General features: G+C 39.0%; 1 protein-coding gene and 1 long non-coding RNA gene across 2 annotated transcripts in view; one reads left to right on the top strand and one right to left on the bottom strand.

The window, feature by feature from the left end:
• LVRN (laeverin) overlaps positions 1-17,564 on the top strand; it is a 37,278-nt gene that overhangs the window by 7,347 nt on the left and 12,367 nt on the right. Inside the window, exons 3-13 of the mRNA XM_032097173.1 lie at positions 123-262; positions 3,438-3,564; positions 5,693-5,847; positions 6,958-7,071; positions 9,127-9,267; positions 9,577-9,642; positions 9,774-9,839; positions 10,912-11,081; positions 12,498-12,574; positions 14,399-14,538; positions 16,706-16,761. Of these exons, the coding sequence (XP_031953064.1) occupies positions 123-262; positions 3,438-3,564; positions 5,693-5,847; positions 6,958-7,071; positions 9,127-9,267; positions 9,577-9,642; positions 9,774-9,839; positions 10,912-11,081; positions 12,498-12,574; positions 14,399-14,538; positions 16,706-16,761 (1,252 nt within the window). The remainder of the gene's footprint in view (positions 1-122; positions 263-3,437; positions 3,565-5,692; positions 5,848-6,957; positions 7,072-9,126; positions 9,268-9,576; positions 9,643-9,773; positions 9,840-10,911; positions 11,082-12,497; positions 12,575-14,398; positions 14,539-16,705; positions 16,762-17,564) is intronic.
• On the bottom strand, positions 11,083-12,332 carry LOC116438342. Its single transcript, XR_004237684.1, has 2 exons — positions 12,118-12,332; positions 11,083-11,464 (listed from the first exon to the last, which is right to left on the bottom strand). It is a non-coding gene; the product is annotated as an uncharacterized LOC116438342 (long non-coding RNA).

Here is a 17,564-nt window from a genome sequence, read left to right as displayed (position 1 = left end):
TGCAGGAATACACCATATTGAAGAAAGGAGTTAAAAAAAAAACCCTGACATGCAGGAAACACAAAATTCCTTGTTTATTATGGAAGAGCTTTGGTTTGAATATTTCTTTGACTTTTTTCTAGATGTATCTGAAGTGAAGGATGAAAACGGAAGTCTGTGGACAGTTACCACGTTTAACACTTCACTGAAAATGTCAACTTACTTGACTGCTTTCGTGATTTGTGATTTCGATTATGTCACCAGAACCGAGCGGGGAAATGAGGTAGATATAAGGCTGCATAACATATTACAGAAATCTACAACAGAAGTTGGCCCTGTGGTGCATCATGTGCTTTGAGGACATCACAGACATTAACTGTGCTTTCCATTCCCAGACTCTCTGCTTATGTGACAATACTGCTAATGTTTGTCCCACAGATATTCTGCAGAAAGCTTTCCTTTGGGATAATTAGTTTATTGTCTTGTCCTGTTCATTCCATACAACTGCACAAGTATGGGCTATGTATGTTAAAATTTAGGAGCAACTACTCTGCAAAAAGTACTGGTTGTAATTCATGGTCTTCTTACGTTCTTAGGCATCTTAGTTGGAAAAAATACCCATTTCCACTGCTGTGACAAACCACTGATGTTCAGTGCCTTGTTCCTCAAGGTCCTTTGAGGAGCAGCATGGTGACATCAGTAGGAGTAACACTGCTCCAAACATTTTGTATACTAGTATATTAGCCTTCTATTCCACAATGCGCACATTCTTTAGCCTCCAAAAGTGACTGTTTTGTGTTTGAAATTTCTTCATCTGTGAGTATTCAGTTTTGCTCTTACAATATGTTGGCCAGAGCTTGTTAAGAGAAGCTGTAAAAAAAAATGTACTGCATTTGCAGCAGTTGCTTCACTTTCTTTTGCTCAAAGTCAACAGGGAAAAGATGTATCAAGTTTGTCCAAAATAAATAGTAAGTTCAAGCATAAAGCTACTCAAGATAGCATTTACTTTATCTCCTTATTAAATGAGAGCACTTCATGGTTAGTTCATGATAATCATCACATTTCTCCAACTCCCAGCCATAGACACCAAACTTATATTGATATCTTTTATTAGCACATGGGCATGGCTGTGAAGATTTTGAAGGATTATGCTGTATGAACTTATCCGATCATTCTGTTTCCATTCACAAACAGTTACAAAACCTAAGGGACCTGGCTAACCAAATTACAACAGCTGACCCGTCTTGGCTAGACAGTTTGTTTGATGGTTGGAGCTTTGCACCCTGGCTAAGGGAACTCTGTAAAATAGGCTTGATTATTCTAGTAGTAATAATTATAGTTTTAGTAGCAGTACCTTGTATACTTCAGTGTGTGCAAAAAATAACGAGTAGGACTATGTCTAATATCTTAATTGTTCATCAGAATGGGGGAGATGTTGGGGAAGATGAAACAGGAAAGCCTTATAAATATGATTGCCTGACAAAAGATTTTGGGAATATGAAAACTACAGGCGACATCGAAATGAAAGCCACTTTTGAAATACCAAGTCTTAGTTACTGAACAACTAGAAAACAATGGTATGGCCACTGAAGATAATCCCCTCTTGATGGAACAATACCCTCTGCTTGCAAACAGGTCCAAGGGTCAGAGCAGACCCTACTAGCTCAGCAGAAGGGGTCCAAAGAGTAGTTCTTAGAAGTTAAGATGTAACACTCTATGGTAATATAAGAACTCTTATAGGCTGTATGTAAATGCTATAGGATTTGTATCTTGTATTAGATTGGTTAGTGACAATTAGAATATTCAGTACAGAAGATGATTTATTGTATTGTAACCAGGACTTCATCACTACTAACTCTTACTACACTCAGTCACTCTTACTACACTCTCTCTCACTTCTTCTTCACTCTCATTCCTCTCTCTCTCTCTCTTTACTTACCCGCTTACTCTCTTGCTCTCCTGGGCCTGCTCCGAGCTGAGTCTGGCAGCTCTAAGCAGTGCCCCTGTACCCACGCCCTTTGCAATAAACCGCATGTTCCAAGATCTGACTTCAGAGATCTCTCGTCTCCGTCCGTCCCGACTGTCCGAACCACCCAAGCTCCTACAAGTTCATTCTCATCCTACTGGGGAAAGGTGGGACAATATAAGTGGACAGTGCAGAGGTCATCTAAGAAGCACAGTTTTGGTTCTTTTTTAAAGGGAGTATTGGATGTGGTATGTCAGACCTGCCACCTCAGGTGTTGAGCTTGTTGGATACTTACAGCTATGACTGTGGTGGCTTTTCCTTAGGCCTTGTTCTTGGAGTTGGTAGAGCATTCAAATGAGCTGTTTTTCAGAAGGAAAAGGTGCTGCCTGTGTTCTGTAAGATTGAGTCAAGAGGGTATTTCACCCTGTGGTGTTGGACAGAGATGCTCAGTTTATGCCTGCAGAGTATTTGTGTGAGCATGTTTATTGTGCCTGTTTTGATGTTTCTGGTAACCTGAAGCACTCAAAGCTCGTACTAGGAATAGGATTTTAAGATGCTAGCCATGTTTAGGTTTTGCAAAATGAAGTTGTCTGGTCTTTGAATCTCCTCAGAAGCCTTGGCTGAAAAGAGAGCCTCAGAGATTAAGGATACTCTGTTGACTGAATATGCTTAATTACTTTTTCCATTGTGAATTAAATCTTTATGCTTCCCAGCTATGCTCTTAGGGTTTGGCTGTGAAGCTTCTTGTGAGATCATGCATGGCATTTAGAGGCAAGAAATGCGAGGTTTTGAGCTGCTGGGCACACGGCAAGGTGTCTCTTGTTCAGAGATACATGATGGAGACATAAACCATTCCTCAGGCTACTCCATCACTTCTGGGAAAGCAAGCCATGGTACTTTTTCAGTACTGTGACAAAGTCAGTGGGCACAGGAGGGGAAGGATTTCTTGCTGCTGCGGGCATCATTACTCAGAGGTATGGATGTCATCGGCTCAGATGTCATCTGCTCTCTCCAGCAAAGAGGAGGCCAGTGGTCTAGGAGAAAGTTCAGGAGGAGAGATGTGCATGTTGGGACTGCAAAAGCTCTCTGGACATCTATCTCTCTCTCTTCAGGTGGGCTAAAGGAAAGCTTGCCACCCAGACACAGTCACTGAAATACACTGGTTTAAGATGTGTAATTTTAAACAGTTTTATAGCATTTTCCACTTAAGAAAATAAATCTATGAGTTCATTTGTTCTTGCAATGTATAGTTGTATTCAAATCTTTGTCCTTTTGAAGTACTGGAACTCTCCTAGATTTTAGCAGGATCAGGGTCTGTGCCATATTTTTTCAGGTCCAGTAAAACTTGAGTTGGATTTTGTAAAATTAAAAGCTTCATTGCATGGCCTGGTGTGGACAGATAGCATTTTTCCAACAATGATTCACAGAAGAGAAGCAAAGAAAATGAAAATGTGAGGGTTGTTTAAAGTAACTCTTCATTGTTTTATTGCAGATACGTATTTGGGCTCGGAAAGAGGCAGTTAAAAATGGGTATGTAGACTACGCTTTAAATATCACGGGCCCAATATTTTCATTTCTGGAAGACGTACTTAATATCAGCTACCCTCTGCCAAAGACAGGTGAGATGACTTATTTTCTGAAATGGATCAGAAATGGCTGCTGATGGTTCACAGAAACCATGGGGTTTTTTGCAGTATTCTCCTTTTATAGCTTACCACACTCATGGAGAAAAACCCCTAAACTTTAAATCACTTTGAATTCTCTTTTCTGTTTCATGGCTTCTATCAACCTGTAATGCAGCACTCTTATCTTCACATTCCACTCATTCTTTTAAATAATATTTTCCTAATAAAGGGGCTGATGGGACAACAAAGTGCATAGAAAGGAGTAGTTCAGTCACGTGGTTGTTTTTGGGATGCATAGACCATAACACACAAGGATGTTGTAGTCCCATGTCCTTCTCATAAATCCATGCCGCCTGTAGCCTGTGTCCCTGCAAGGCATTCCTTGCTTTCTTCAGTATGTTCTTGTCTTACCTGTGAGTTTGGTGTATGTTCCTGCACATTCCTCCCCAGAAAAGCCGGGAGGATTACCCTGCAGAAGAACATTGTTTCTACTTAAAATGGACATTAGGTAAGTTGGTTCAGTTAAACTTCGGTCAAGAAAAAGGATGCCACCATGTAGTTTCACTGTACAGTTTGTTTGCTACTTGTATTTGGATTCCCAAGAGTTTCATCATGAATATTACAGGAAAATGGGTAGAACATTGAGAACACAGAAAGCAGTTCTTGTTTAGAATGGACTTTGGACCAGCCAATGATTTTAGCAGATTGCAGGACTGGGGGAAAGGAATTTCCTTCAGTTTGTTGATTTGTCAAATCTGTATTTTGGCACTTTAAAGAAATAAATGTTAATCTGTGTAAATTTATTATCTCCCAGTATATTTCAAATAACTTGCAGAATTACTCACTACACTTCTTTCAGAAAATGCAATAGATGCAGTCTTCACTCTTTAAATTTTGCTGTCTTAATGATTTTACAAGCTAGATTATTCTGTTTCATGCTTGTGTTCTTCTATTTAGCAGCAATGTCAATACATTAATAATATGAAACTATTACACAATTGAAGTAGAGGAATGGTATTGTAGAATTCCTGTTAGGTAGGATTTCAGTTTCAGAGAGGGCTGTAATACCATTACAATCCCCATTGTAATGCCATGCAATATCCCCCAGATTTCCCAGCATCTTTATTTGAAGTTTTGCTTAAAAAATAGATTAGACCAACCAAGAGTGCCTCCTTGTAAATGCTAGGGATTTCTATTGCAAACTCGAAATGTGAAATTAAGAATAAAAAGATTTAAACCCAGGGATTGTTAAGGGTTTGTCTACACCTTATCTAAATGCAGTTGTAAGTGAGGTCTCTTGCCCCAAGGCTGGATAAGGGCTGCCTCACCAAAAGCAAAATACCTTTACTGTAAACTCAAGGCAATAATCCCAGCTGAGATGCAGCCTGCCTGTGATGGGATTCAGCACCATGTTTGCATTAATTGCCTGGTTTTTGGACTGCAGCTTTCTTGTGGTCAGCTGCTTTGGAATACAAGCTTGTGTCTGCTTATAAATGTTCTGTATACCTTTTCCAAATTTTGATCTTTGCTGCTGACTTTAAACAGCATACCTTTCCTTGAGACCATGATGTTTTGTCCAGCTCTCACATTTGAACTGGAAGCTAATCTCTGTGCATAAGGCAGAAGGGCAGTACAGAGGTGACAGTCTTACTGTGTAAATAAAGAGATGTTTCTAAGGAGCCTTTCAAACAAGAGTGGAAAAGAACTCACACAGCTGAAAGAGCATAGCTTCTTTTTTATCAGTTGCTATGCTGAAGAAAAAGGTAACACAGGAGAAACTCACAGAGAAAGATTTCTGATAGCCAGCAGTGAATATATTCTCTTCTAATGTTAATTTTCATTCTGAACATTTGTATGTGGAAGATACAGTACAGATCTGGGCTTTGAGGGAGTTTATTATGAGGCTTCCTGAAAGAATGGCATCATAGGTGAAAAGCATGACAAGAAGAAATTTCAGTGACCATTTCCAAGTGTTGCTGTAGTACCACAAAGAACCACTACAATGTAGTTTCCTTCAACGGGGTGCTGAGCCAGTGTGAGCATTAAAATCATGTGAGCATTTTATTTATGAAAATATTTAAGATACCTTTTTAAAAATTTTTGTCTGTTTGAATCAATTTAGATCTGGTTGCACTGCCTGATTTTGGAGCAGGTGGTATGGAAAACTGGGGGCTAATGATTTTCCAAGAAGCATCATTGATGAACCTCCCAAGTGATGAATTCACAAGCAGGAAGGCAATGATTGCCTTAGTTGTGTCACATGAATTAGGACACCAGGCATGTGGTAAAAAATTCTGTACATTTATTTGCCTATGACATTGTTTCATTGTGGTTGCTGATGATGCAGTTACTGATTGGTAGAAGCAAAATAATCACTTAACAGTAGAGGGTGTGAGCACTAGAGCACTAAAAGCCTATTTGAGCATATGTTCTGCTGATAAAGTAATGTTAAAAGTAGATTCTGTCATATTACAGACAGCATACTGATAGTACAGGATTCATTGATACAAAACTCTTAATGGTACCTTTTTCTTACACAGTACTTGAATGCCATGTGAGAAGATAGGCTAGGGATGTAGGGATGACAGTACTCTCTCTACACAATAAACTTAGTACTTTGGTAAGACACTCAATGGAGTTCATCCGTATTCTTTTGTAGTGGCAGTGCATGTACTTACAGTAAAAGGCATTTGTTTTTCTGCAAGAAAAAGTATTTTTAGTATTTTTAGTGCAGGCCAATGAAATAAATGTCAGTGCTTAACTAAACTATTTTACAAAAAAGTTGTAGTTCAAGTTTTGAATAAATAAAATTTAGCAAATACAATATAAATCCAGAAATGATCAGGTTTTTAAAACTGCCAGATATGAGTACACAGCAGCTGTTTTGGAAGTTTTATACTTGCCCGGAGAAGGATTTGCTGGTTTTGGAAATGGTTATTTCCCCAGTGTTGTGTGTCATTCCTCTGACAATTTCACTTTGTTGAGAACGTGCAAAGATGATTTTGTAATTGCTTGATAAATGCCCTACTTCTAATCATAGGCTGATATGACATTTTAGATATTTAAGTTATATTGAGAAGTGTTTAAAATTAAATACTCTGAGAGAATGACATAATGCACTGAGATTGACACTCATGGTATGAAATTGTAGATTAAGCAATTTAAAAATAACTGCCCTGAACTTCTGACTTTTTCTAAAGTACATGTTTTTCTACTGAATTTTCACTATTTGAAGGAATATTCAGCATTTTATTCAATTTACATGTAGACATTAAATAAAGTTACTTCAGCCTATGTATGTGTGTTTAAAAACAGTACTATGTGTGTGCAAAAAAGTGAAAACAGCACTCCAATGAGATTTTGAGATATTTTTTCTTCCTATTTAAGTGGTTTGGAAATCTGGTTACAATGAGCTGGTGGAATGATCTGTGGCTTAATGAGGGCCTGGCATCTTACTTTGAGTACCTGGGAGCTACCTTTGTTGAACCGAAACTTTCGCTGGTAAGCACTAACACTTAGTAGCAAAGTTCCATCATATACAAAGGAAAGGAAGGTGCAGGAGATGGAAGTTAATTCAACAGTGCCATTACAAACATAACTTCTGTGAGAACGACCAATAGGTCTTGATTCTTTACTTGTAGGCCTCCATCTGTGGGGAGACCATGATCATATCCAGCTCTCTACAGCTGATGCAGAGGACAGATGGGCAGCTGGGATTCTGCAGTGGCAAGGAGTTGGTGTTTTGCCCTAGATCTGTCATGTAGCAAACTCAGATTTCTCTTCTGGGTCCTGCTCTAGCTGATGGTTTTCCTCCTCGCTTGCCAAACTCTTTTCTAATTATCCCAGTCCTCAGGTATCTTTACCAGGCAGAGATTAAGCTGGGTCATTTTCAGTCTGCTTACCGCACTGGGTCCCTGAATGTCTGGTTGTGGATAAGACAAATACAATGCACATAGCTAATCCAACAGCAGGGTGAAATTCCTTCCCATTCTGCCCAAATGGGAATAAGTGTAAATCCCATAGCATATTAGAAGACTCCATCCATTGTTAAACTCAGAGATAGATGGATATGAGCTGCTAATTGCAGCCATGAGATGAGGTACACTTGCCCATGCAGTCTTAAATGTCTGTACATGGTGCCATCAGCTTCTGAAGGAAGGAAGAGCCTTTAGTCTGGGCAGACCTGTGACTGCAGTTACTGCAGGCTGCTTTTTATTTGGCTAAGTTGAAATACTGTTTGTCAGTTTCCTTTTCTCATTCACCAAAGCACTTAATTACACTCTTGATTGGAAACTAATAAAGGCATGCCAAACAAATTCTGTCAGAAGGATTTCTAGGTCATGTGATGAGGTTACCTTCTGCTTTGAACTTCTACAACAGCTCACTTTATTGTCTGCAATGCAGTGTTTTAATATCACTGAAAAGTGTAATTTAAACAGCTTTCCTGTCTAAAAATCAGCAGTTGTTGTTTGTGTCCATAAAGTAAATGTTATTACTGGTTAATAATTCTATTTGATATATTGCAGTTAGGTAATGTGCCTTGGCAATGCAGAATTAATCACACAGGTGTGAGAATATAGGTCTTTCTTGCGCAGTTTTGTGGGTCATAAATGTTCACAGAGTCACAGAGTGGCTGAGGTTAGAAGGGACATTTAGAGGTCACCTTGTCCAGCCTCCCTACACAAGCAACACCACACAAGTGCCAATTGCCCAAGACTATGCCCAGACAGCTTTTGAATGTCTCCAAGGATGGAGGCTCCATAACCTCTCAGGGCAACCTCTGGAAATGCTCAGTCACCTTCACAGTGACAATGTGTTTTCTGGTGTTCAGAGAGAACCTCCTGTGTGTCAGTGTGTGCCCATTGCCTCTGATCCTGTCACTAGGCACCACTGGAAAAGCCTGGTTTTGTCCTCTGCTTAGCCTTCCTTCAGGTAGATACACTGATGAGATCCCTCTGAGCCCTCTCATCCCCAGGCTGAGCAGTTCCAGCTCTCTCACCCGGTTCTTAGAGGAGAGGCGCTCCAGTCCCTTCTCTGAGCTGTTGACCATAGTAGGTGACATTTACTCCTGAGGAGCCATTTTCCCTCCCTATTTCTCACTGGGTGAAAGCAGAAATGCCTCATAGCTAAACCTTGGTACCTTCATTTAGGTTATTGCTCAGGGTTGCAGCAGAAGAAACAGGGAATTTAGGAGGAAAATGCTGCCATACTCATGGCAGAAGTAAATGAAATACAGGCTTTCAGCTTTCAGGATATGTTCCTTTGCTGTTTAATATAGTTGACTTATTTTTGCCTGAGGATTACACTGTAACTGACTGTCAGGCCCAAGACCACAGTACTTCGAAGATGTAAAATTTTCACTGATCACTGATGTTGCCTGTGGAAAATGTTAGGATCAGGTATATGGTCCCTTGTACTTCATAAGAAATTTAGGGAGTGGGAGAGTTCACTTGTAGACAAATGATCCATAATAGTGCTTTTTCCATAATCCTCATTCTCTCCAGGGAATTAGTACCTTCATTGTTCATCTCACTTAGATTTGTTTTCTTCTTGCAGGATAAAATCTTTTATGTTCATGTCGTTCAACCTGTCTTAAGGGAAGACAGTGAAATAGTTCGATCACTGTCAGAGAGTGAAGATAAGATCAAAGGATCATTTTCTTTAATGTCTCTGTTTGACAACATCACATATAGCAAGGTAAAAGAATAGAAAATTCTTCCTGTTTCTTGCAGATTCTAAACTAATGGTACAAGGTAGGTTTGGGAGGAACTGCTGAACAAAACTGTTTTGTCATTCAAAATGTGTTTCTGCGGCACACATGAATTTATTGGGTGTTGCAAATCTACTTGGCTCTGAAGGAAGTACTGAAAATATTTTTAACCTCTGTGAAATATGAAGTGTGGGTGTAGACCAACTAGCATCTCTGGAATATCTGAAAAAAATATTGCAACAGTAATTGCAATAATAATTCATTTTTTCTCATACTTTTTTTTTTTTCTACTCCAGGGGGCTTCTATAACCTGGATGCTTTCTGGTTTCCTGACTGAAAAGTTGTTCATCAGAGCGCTTACTGTAAGTTTGAAAAAACAACCCCTTCATCTTGATTTATAAGCTTGAAAATGTCAGTTGTACAAATTGTTTGCCTTGCTAGTGGTTGCATTGAACCTTCATGAATTCTGATGCTTCTCTTTGTTTCCACACAGTCGTATCTGAAAGAATTTTCCTTCTCAAATGCTAATCAAGATGATCTCTGGACCCACATCCAGATGGTACTCATTTTATGTCTCTAGTATTCTTTCTCTGGTGTTTGGCACAGTCCAAATTTAAGGCATAAACTATTTGTAGAAGACTGCACTGGAATGTGGCTATGTGTAGCACAGTCTTTCTCCTGCATAAAATTTGCTTTACTGGTTTTCTCAGCTAATGTCTTCTCAAGTGTTTATTTGCCTACTTTGCTGCACCTGAGATCCGTAGAACTAAGTACAAGGAGTAGAGAGATGAGATGGGAAATCAGGACCAGGCAAAGTTTTGGGTTTCGTGGTTATTACATAAGCCTACATGAAATTGCACAGCCTATTGTTCTGGAACTTAAGTTTTGCCAGATCAGAGTGTGTGATGCCTCGGGCTTGATGATCAAAGATGCTGGTATGTCACAGATCCAGCAAAGTCTATATCCAGGGCAGTAGCTCAGCATTTCATCCTTCAGTGGTTTTGGCAGAAATCTGACTAAGGAAACAGATGCTAATATTAGGTTTATTTTTTTTTTAAAAATCCACCTTCCTGGTCCTCTAAAGAAGGCTTCTGTTGTGTTGCAGACTCTGTCTTAAGAATGGGAGTGCTAGAATTTCAGATATGCAAGGTTGTCACATGTTTTAAGCCAGTGAAGACTGTACCAATTCACACTGGTTGAGACTCCAGCTTAATGTTTTTCAATTTGTCTTCACTAATTCAGTTTGTTTATTAGGTCACTTAAAAATCTTTGTGTTCCATCAGTTTTATTTGAATGAAATTAATGCATCAAGTCTGTCATAGCCATAGAGATGTGTAAGTACATTAACACTAAAAAGGGAAAATTTAGCAGTCAGGCTTTAGAATGAGAAATGTCATCTCAGTATTTCATAATTCCTGAGAAAGGCTTATGCCTGTATTACGTCTTTATTATAATGTCAATAACATTTTTTGGACTTTAGGTACATTGATTTCTTGCATGAGTCAAAGACCAGCAAGCTGCTAAGCAGATTTTTTCTCTACTGTGTTAGAATAGCTCCCAGAGATTCACTGAAGCAATATCAGTAAGTACCTGTTCATCATAAATATTTCTAATTCCTCTTTCTCTTGCAGGTCGTAGATGGACAGGATGAAGTTCAGTTGCCAGCATCTGTAAAGCAAATAATGGATTCCTGGACATGCCAAAATGGGTTTCCAGTTTTAACTTTAAATCTAACTACTGGAACAATCAGACAGGAACAATTTTTTAATAAAAAGAATAGAAAGAATACTGATTCTTACAAGTATGTTTAGCTTGTGGTTTTATTGTATGTTTATACCCTGCTTTTTACAGGAAGCTCTTCAGTTATGACAACATATTTTGACCATCTGATTTTTTAACTTGTGGTTTTTTTCTTGTTATGAACAGTCAAGTAAAATCTGTTTGAGACTGGACTTTGCAATTGTTCTGCAAACTCTGCTTGTTTTGCCAAAAAATTGCTTTCCTCTGGAATAGTGACTTTTCCAGCCACATAAGAATAAAGACAGACTTCGGCGATGAGTGTGTCGCAGGGAGGATTTTTGCCTGGTGTTTTCGTCTTTTCTCATCCCTCAGGTCTACAGACTGGGGACCTGGATGAACCATGCTTAGCTTCTTTCCAGTGCACATATTTCCAGTCTCTTCTGCCTGGCAAGGAAAAGAGGGCTGTATTTAAATAAATAAATGACCCCTTTCTCAGAGACTGCTGATACCTGAACAACAGTTTTAAGTTATTGTCAGCAAGCATTGCTGAGTGCCTGGGGCTTTTGAAAACTGTGCTGCTTACTCAGATGCCTGAAAATGGTGATAGAAGTAGCTGCCTTTTGTCACCCACTTTGGAAACTCCTGGCTAGGGTTTGAAAATTCATGAAGGAGCAGTTGACATGAGTTTTGGGGTGCATAGATGGAGCCCATGAGATGAGTTGCCATGTGTGGAAGAAGTGTAAAGGAGAGCAAAATCCAAAGCAGTTTTTTTCTTAGAAGTTACTGCTGGTAATACAAACAGGCAAAAGGAATTTTGACAAGAGCCACAGGGTCCTTTGCTTCCAAGGAATTGCAAAACATTAAGCCATTCGATATTCTTGCTTAGCTCAGATAAGGAATTCCGAGTTACAAATGTGAAGTCCTTTACAGTTAGCAAGCACAAATTACCATGTGAATGTAAGAAAGCCCAGGACATGTATTACAGAATTTTTCAGGTGTTTGAAGCTTTCATCTCTTTTACCAGAAAGGAGTTTTACATTCCCTCAGAAAAGAAATTACAGTTGTCAGAATTACAGTTGTAATTACAGTTGTATTACCTGAGACCTTTTTTCAGTAGATGCCCTTCTGAAAAGTAGCTTTAAGTTCTCCAGAAGCAGGGTTAAGTGTAATAAGTGACGAGGATAAAATTACTGCCTGGAGAAGGAAAGACAGCACAGAGAGACAATGGTGTTTAAACACCTAGCACTGAACAATATTCTTGATATGAGTGCCTTTTTAAAGCCATGCTAAAACTCCGTTTTGGAGAAGATAAATGCTGATCCAACAGAAATACCATTATCTGATGAGGTTGCATGCATCAGAGAGAAGGTAGATGGATATTCTTGCAAGACAGAACTAATCTGCACTGTAGTTTAGCATCAGCTAAGGGGGATTTTTAAGTATAAGAACTTTAATCATAACCTTTTTTTTTGTTAAGTAACACCTGGATTATTCCTGTTTCTTGGATGAGAAATGGATCATCACAACCCTTAACCTGGCTAGATAAGAGCAGCAGTAAGTAATGTATTTGTTTGCACATGCTAAAACCAAACTGATGAAAACACTCAAAAGTCTTCTAAAAACAGAAGGTATATTTGAATTGAATAGGGGAGATAAATCTTTAATACAGAAATTTCTGTGTTTATCCATGGTAAAGATTTTGTGTTACTATAGCAGTAGGTTTTTTATTATGTCCATATAATCTTCTTTTCTATGTTGCATCAACTTCAGTGTAAGCTTGAGTTTTTAATAATATGGTACAACACACATTAGGAGTAGAGATTTCCACAGAAATTTTTATTTTGTAATTTTTTACACAAATCCAAACTCTTAAGTCCTCATGCTTCTGTATTATTCTTACCCCAACAGATCTCATTGATGTTAACACCCGCTTTTGAGTATAGATAGGATCTCATTTCTGATGAAATACCAGAAAATTATCAGCTCAAGTAGTAGATACAAGACTGAAAAAATTAACACTGGCTGTGGGAAGCGACCCAACATTGTTAATATCTGTAACAACAGAAATTAATGTTTTCAACAACATTTAATTTTTTATGCAAATTAAATGAAAAAATACTTTTAGCAAAAGAATATGATTTTTAAAAGTTTTAAAGTCTTATAATAGAAAGTTATTTTATGGACATCTCCAACCAAATAAAAAATTCAGTTATTTCTAAACCCAGTGTTTTCCAATAATCAGCTATATTTTTTTGAGGAAGAAGTGTAATCGTTAGAATGTGGTAATCATTTTTCTTTGGCAAGTCAGCCATGTATCAGGTTTTAGATGAGCCAAAAGAAGATGCAGAGACTAATGCAATGGAATGCTTAAGAGCAAATCTTCGATATGCTGTGCATATTGCAGCTCTCCACCCTCTGTTTGCATTGGTTAAAAGTTACTTCCTCTCTTTTTCAGGCAGTAAGATAGCTTGAGTGATCATTAATTCGACTGTATACACGGCAAATAAGAAAATCTAGACGTATATTCGTCTGAATACAGGATGAATCCTGCAGTACTTGCTCTGTCTGAACGTTGGAGTCTCAGTCCTCTGTTCAGAGTAAAGCACTGATGGGTGTAGACTACTCAACCAGTACTGTCCTACTGTCTTAAGAGAGTTTGCCTTCTCAAATCAGGATGTGAAAACAGCATTTGAATGCTCTTCTGATGAGGCAGCTGAGAGCCTTCAAGGCTGCCCTGGCTCCTTCAATGCACAGTAGGCTATCAGGAGCAGTCAATCAGACAAGAACACGTGAATAAGTGAGATGGACTGCAGGAGGAAGCCATTAGTCAATGATGTAGCTCAAAAGGACTGTGGGGACTATCTTCTTTAAAATCAGCATTTTCAATTACTTGTCTCTTTGTTAAACTTACCAGGTTTTTTTTCTTGCTCTCCATTTATCTGAATATTGGTAGGTGGTCAGTTCTTCTGTAAGGTGGTGAGCACTGTGTTTTGGAGCTGGGAGCAGCAGGTGTGCTGTGGGTGCATGCCCTACAGCCGGCGTGGGAGGGTATTGCTCCTCATCCTGAGACTTGACTCTTGGGTAAACTTTCTGAACTCTTGCAGCTGCCTTGGAGATAGAGGGTAGGAGCAAAGTGGGTCTTCAGCCTACCCCTTAGAATCTCAAGGTGCTTAGTACCTGAGGAGTCAGTGGATGTTGAAGTCATTCTGCTGTGCAGAGCAGAGATCACAAGTGCACTGTGCTTTTGGGGGATTTTTTTTGAGTCCAGCCTCAAACTTGTGTCTCAGATCTCAGAGGAGCTCCAAGTCCATTGTTTATAAATGCAAGAGAAGAGCAGTGCATGGAAACAAAATGATACATTCTAATGTCACTTTACAGAAATGTTTCCTGAAATGCAAGTATCAGAGTCAGAATATGACTGGATCTTGCTAAATGTAAATTTAAGTGGATACTACAGAGTGAACTATGACCAATTAAACTTGAAGAGATTAGCACGCTTGCTTGAAACTGATCCAAAGGTAAGATCATGTTTGTTTTCTCAAGCTTATGAGCAGACTCTTTCCATGTATTTTTTTCTTGCAGTTTTTACCTGGAATCACATTGATGAAAACCTGGAATTATGACAAACTCATTGTTGCACCACTGAAGTCACTATCTTTTTGTAGTGGAAGATGACAGGCCTGAACAGTTTCATATAAGCATGAAAAATAACTTTACATTACAGTCTGTCTTGAAATTTTGTTAACAGCTTGTGGTTTTCCCAAACTCTTTAAATCTGGCTCAAGGAGCTTTCAGTGTGAATGTGTGACTGAACTTTATCTGGTATAAGGCATTATAACCATGAAGAGGGAAAGTTGTGAGAAAGCTTTTTATTTCCACATTTTGTCAAACCACAATATTTTTGCCCATGGAATTAAAAAAATCTGACTTTTTTTGGTGGTTTTTTGTTGTTGTTTTGGTCGGTTGGGGTTTTTTGAATTTTTTTGTTCTGTTTTGGTTTTTTGTGGAGAATTTTCCTAGAAGTTCAAATCAATTCTACTTGGGCTCTTTCAGTCCTCTGTAGACACTGACTTAGAGTAAATTTCATCCCACCTTTGACTTGCCATAGCCTGAACTGAAGGTGAAAGTGGTACAGAACAACCGTGACTCTATATGGGGTGTAATGGTTTCCAGTGTTGCCTAATCCTACAGTGAGCCAGAGGCTCCAGCAGTGGTGTCAGCTCATTGGTTTTGGTAACAAAAGTCAGTTCATTGGTTTGGTAACTGAGAAAATTTAACCTTTCAATATAATAGTAATCAGTGCAGTCAGCTTTCTCTAGAGAGTCAGGACGTGAGGCTGATCAGAGCACATTAAACCTTCCTACATCACACTGGCTTCATTTCTTCTAGGCTTCTTTCTTTCACAGCAAACCTACATCATCAGGAAATTGGGTGTGGGCTGACTTGGGTCCATTTTTTGGCACCATACAGTGCTGCAAAAATGTAACTATGGGCTGGACAGGAGGTGCAGGAATAATCTAACTGTAGGTTTGGTCACACTCAAGACAGGTTCACAAGTCAAATGGGTTATAAAATGCAACATAAGTAGTTCTTTTGGATTGATGGGACAAATGCATTAACTGCAGAATAGCTATGGAGAGCACTAACAACAGGATTGCAATCACAAAGTTAATTTCTTGAGTGAAAACCTTCAGTGTGGTCAAGAACGCAAGCCTTACCATAAAGGATCCCTTCTGGGGAGGGTGAGGAGGACAGACACATAGATCTGTGCCCACAATTTTGTGTCAAACTCTCGTAACTGCCAGTTATGTACAAAATCAGGGTGCATTTTATGCCTTATCAACCACAATTGTGCAAAGTGCTGCAGGTGGCACTGGGGTCGAACCACCTGTTCTTTGTGGTAATGCTTCTTGGTAGGAAGTGTTCTGGGTAGCAGTCGTGCTCTATGTAATATATCTTGGTATCAAGAGGTGGAACACGAATATGCAGCTTCCACCCAGCTTCACGTTCCTCCCTGGTGGGTGTCAGCCCAAGCCACCTGACCTCTGTCTGGTTTCAGCATTGCATGTTCAGATTTGCATTTCTGCACTGCTTCGTGCTTCCAGCAGTCAGAGGGAGTGTTTGCTCCAGCAGTGACCAAACTGCAGAGGCGTGGCATAGGGAGGAGACAAGGAGGATGGCAGTCCTCTCACAAGAGCATGAGCTGTGGGCAGAGGTACACCGGTGCATGGCTGTGCCTCGGTCATTTATTTCATGGCAGTGCTAGACACTCTGCTCTGCACTGGGTACAGATTCCATATTTAAGCCTCAAAAGGAAAAAAAAAAAGTACCAAAATTATGTAACTAGGTTATTTTTAGGACATGTGGCATTTCAATATTTTCTTTTAATTACAGCATGCAAATAAGAGGGGTCTTGAAATTCTCTGGTTAATGTACTGTAGTTATATGTTTATAGACAACATAATATATAACTATATCATGTAGTTCTGTGTATAGATATATAAAAACATCCCGTAAAGCATATAAATAATTTCAGCTTAAAAGGCAGGATCCATTTCACAATGTTTTGTAGGCTATTTTGATTTAGAAAACCTGTTAGGGATCCTTCTGAAATATAGTAAAGCTTTTTGTAAACTCCTAATGACATGTTTAAATCTATTAATATTACATGAATACTTTCTGCAGGCCATTCCCGCTGTCAGCAGGTTCCAGCTGATAGATGATGTTTTTGCATTGACAGAGTAAGTATGTTTCCAATATGTTACAGAAAATTATTAAATTATATGATCACACTCAAGATTGCTACTTCTGCTTCCTTCATTCCTACCTAAGTGTGCTCGTAAGAATTACTGCTTTGACAAAATGGTGGGAAAGTTACTTAATCTTCTTTTGTCAGTGCTGAGTGATTTACCTCAAAATTTCTTTTAACTTTTGTTCCAGCTCCTGGGAAATTATTTTAAATAGTGGCACTGCCATGAGTTCTTTAGGGATTAACCTGTATTTGTCTTAAGGGAAAAAAAGTTTCCAAATGAAGGTTCTGATCTTCCTTCATTTATCCTGGACTATCTCAGCTATGCTGTACTGCATCACTCAAAACCACCTTAATTTCTCTTGCTGAGTCACGACTTGGTTGTTCAGGTCCGTGGTTCTAGAGTGGTCAAGTAGTACTGTAGGGAGCTGAAAAAGCATCAAATGTGTCTGTGCCTCACATGTACCAAAGGTCCCAAAAGCATCAGACACCTATGACGACGGTATCCCTATGATGAGGGACCTCTGGGATGATGTGGCCAAAGCACACTGCCCTGCTTCAGGGCCTGTGGAAGTACCTCTGAGAGGAGGAAGTAAAAAATTCCTATTCCTCCTCCCATACAAATGTCCTTTTTCATCACAGAGCTCAAAACTAGTAGTTAATAAGGAATGTAACTGTGAAGTATAGAACTGTGCTGCTATATAAGTACACCAAAAATATTTTTTTTTCTGGAGGAAAGGGGCTCGAAGTGGAATTTTATTGTGAAAAAATGAATTTCATGCTTATTCCACACTG

This window comes from Corvus moneduloides, chromosome Z (assembly GCF_009650955.1).
Source record: "Corvus moneduloides isolate bCorMon1 chromosome Z, bCorMon1.pri, whole genome shotgun sequence".
In the NCBI taxonomy this organism is placed as follows: domain Eukaryota; kingdom Metazoa; phylum Chordata; class Aves; order Passeriformes; family Corvidae; genus Corvus; species Corvus moneduloides.
The sequence above is the reverse complement of the archived record's forward strand: the minus strand, read 5'-3'. Positions and strand labels throughout refer to the sequence as shown.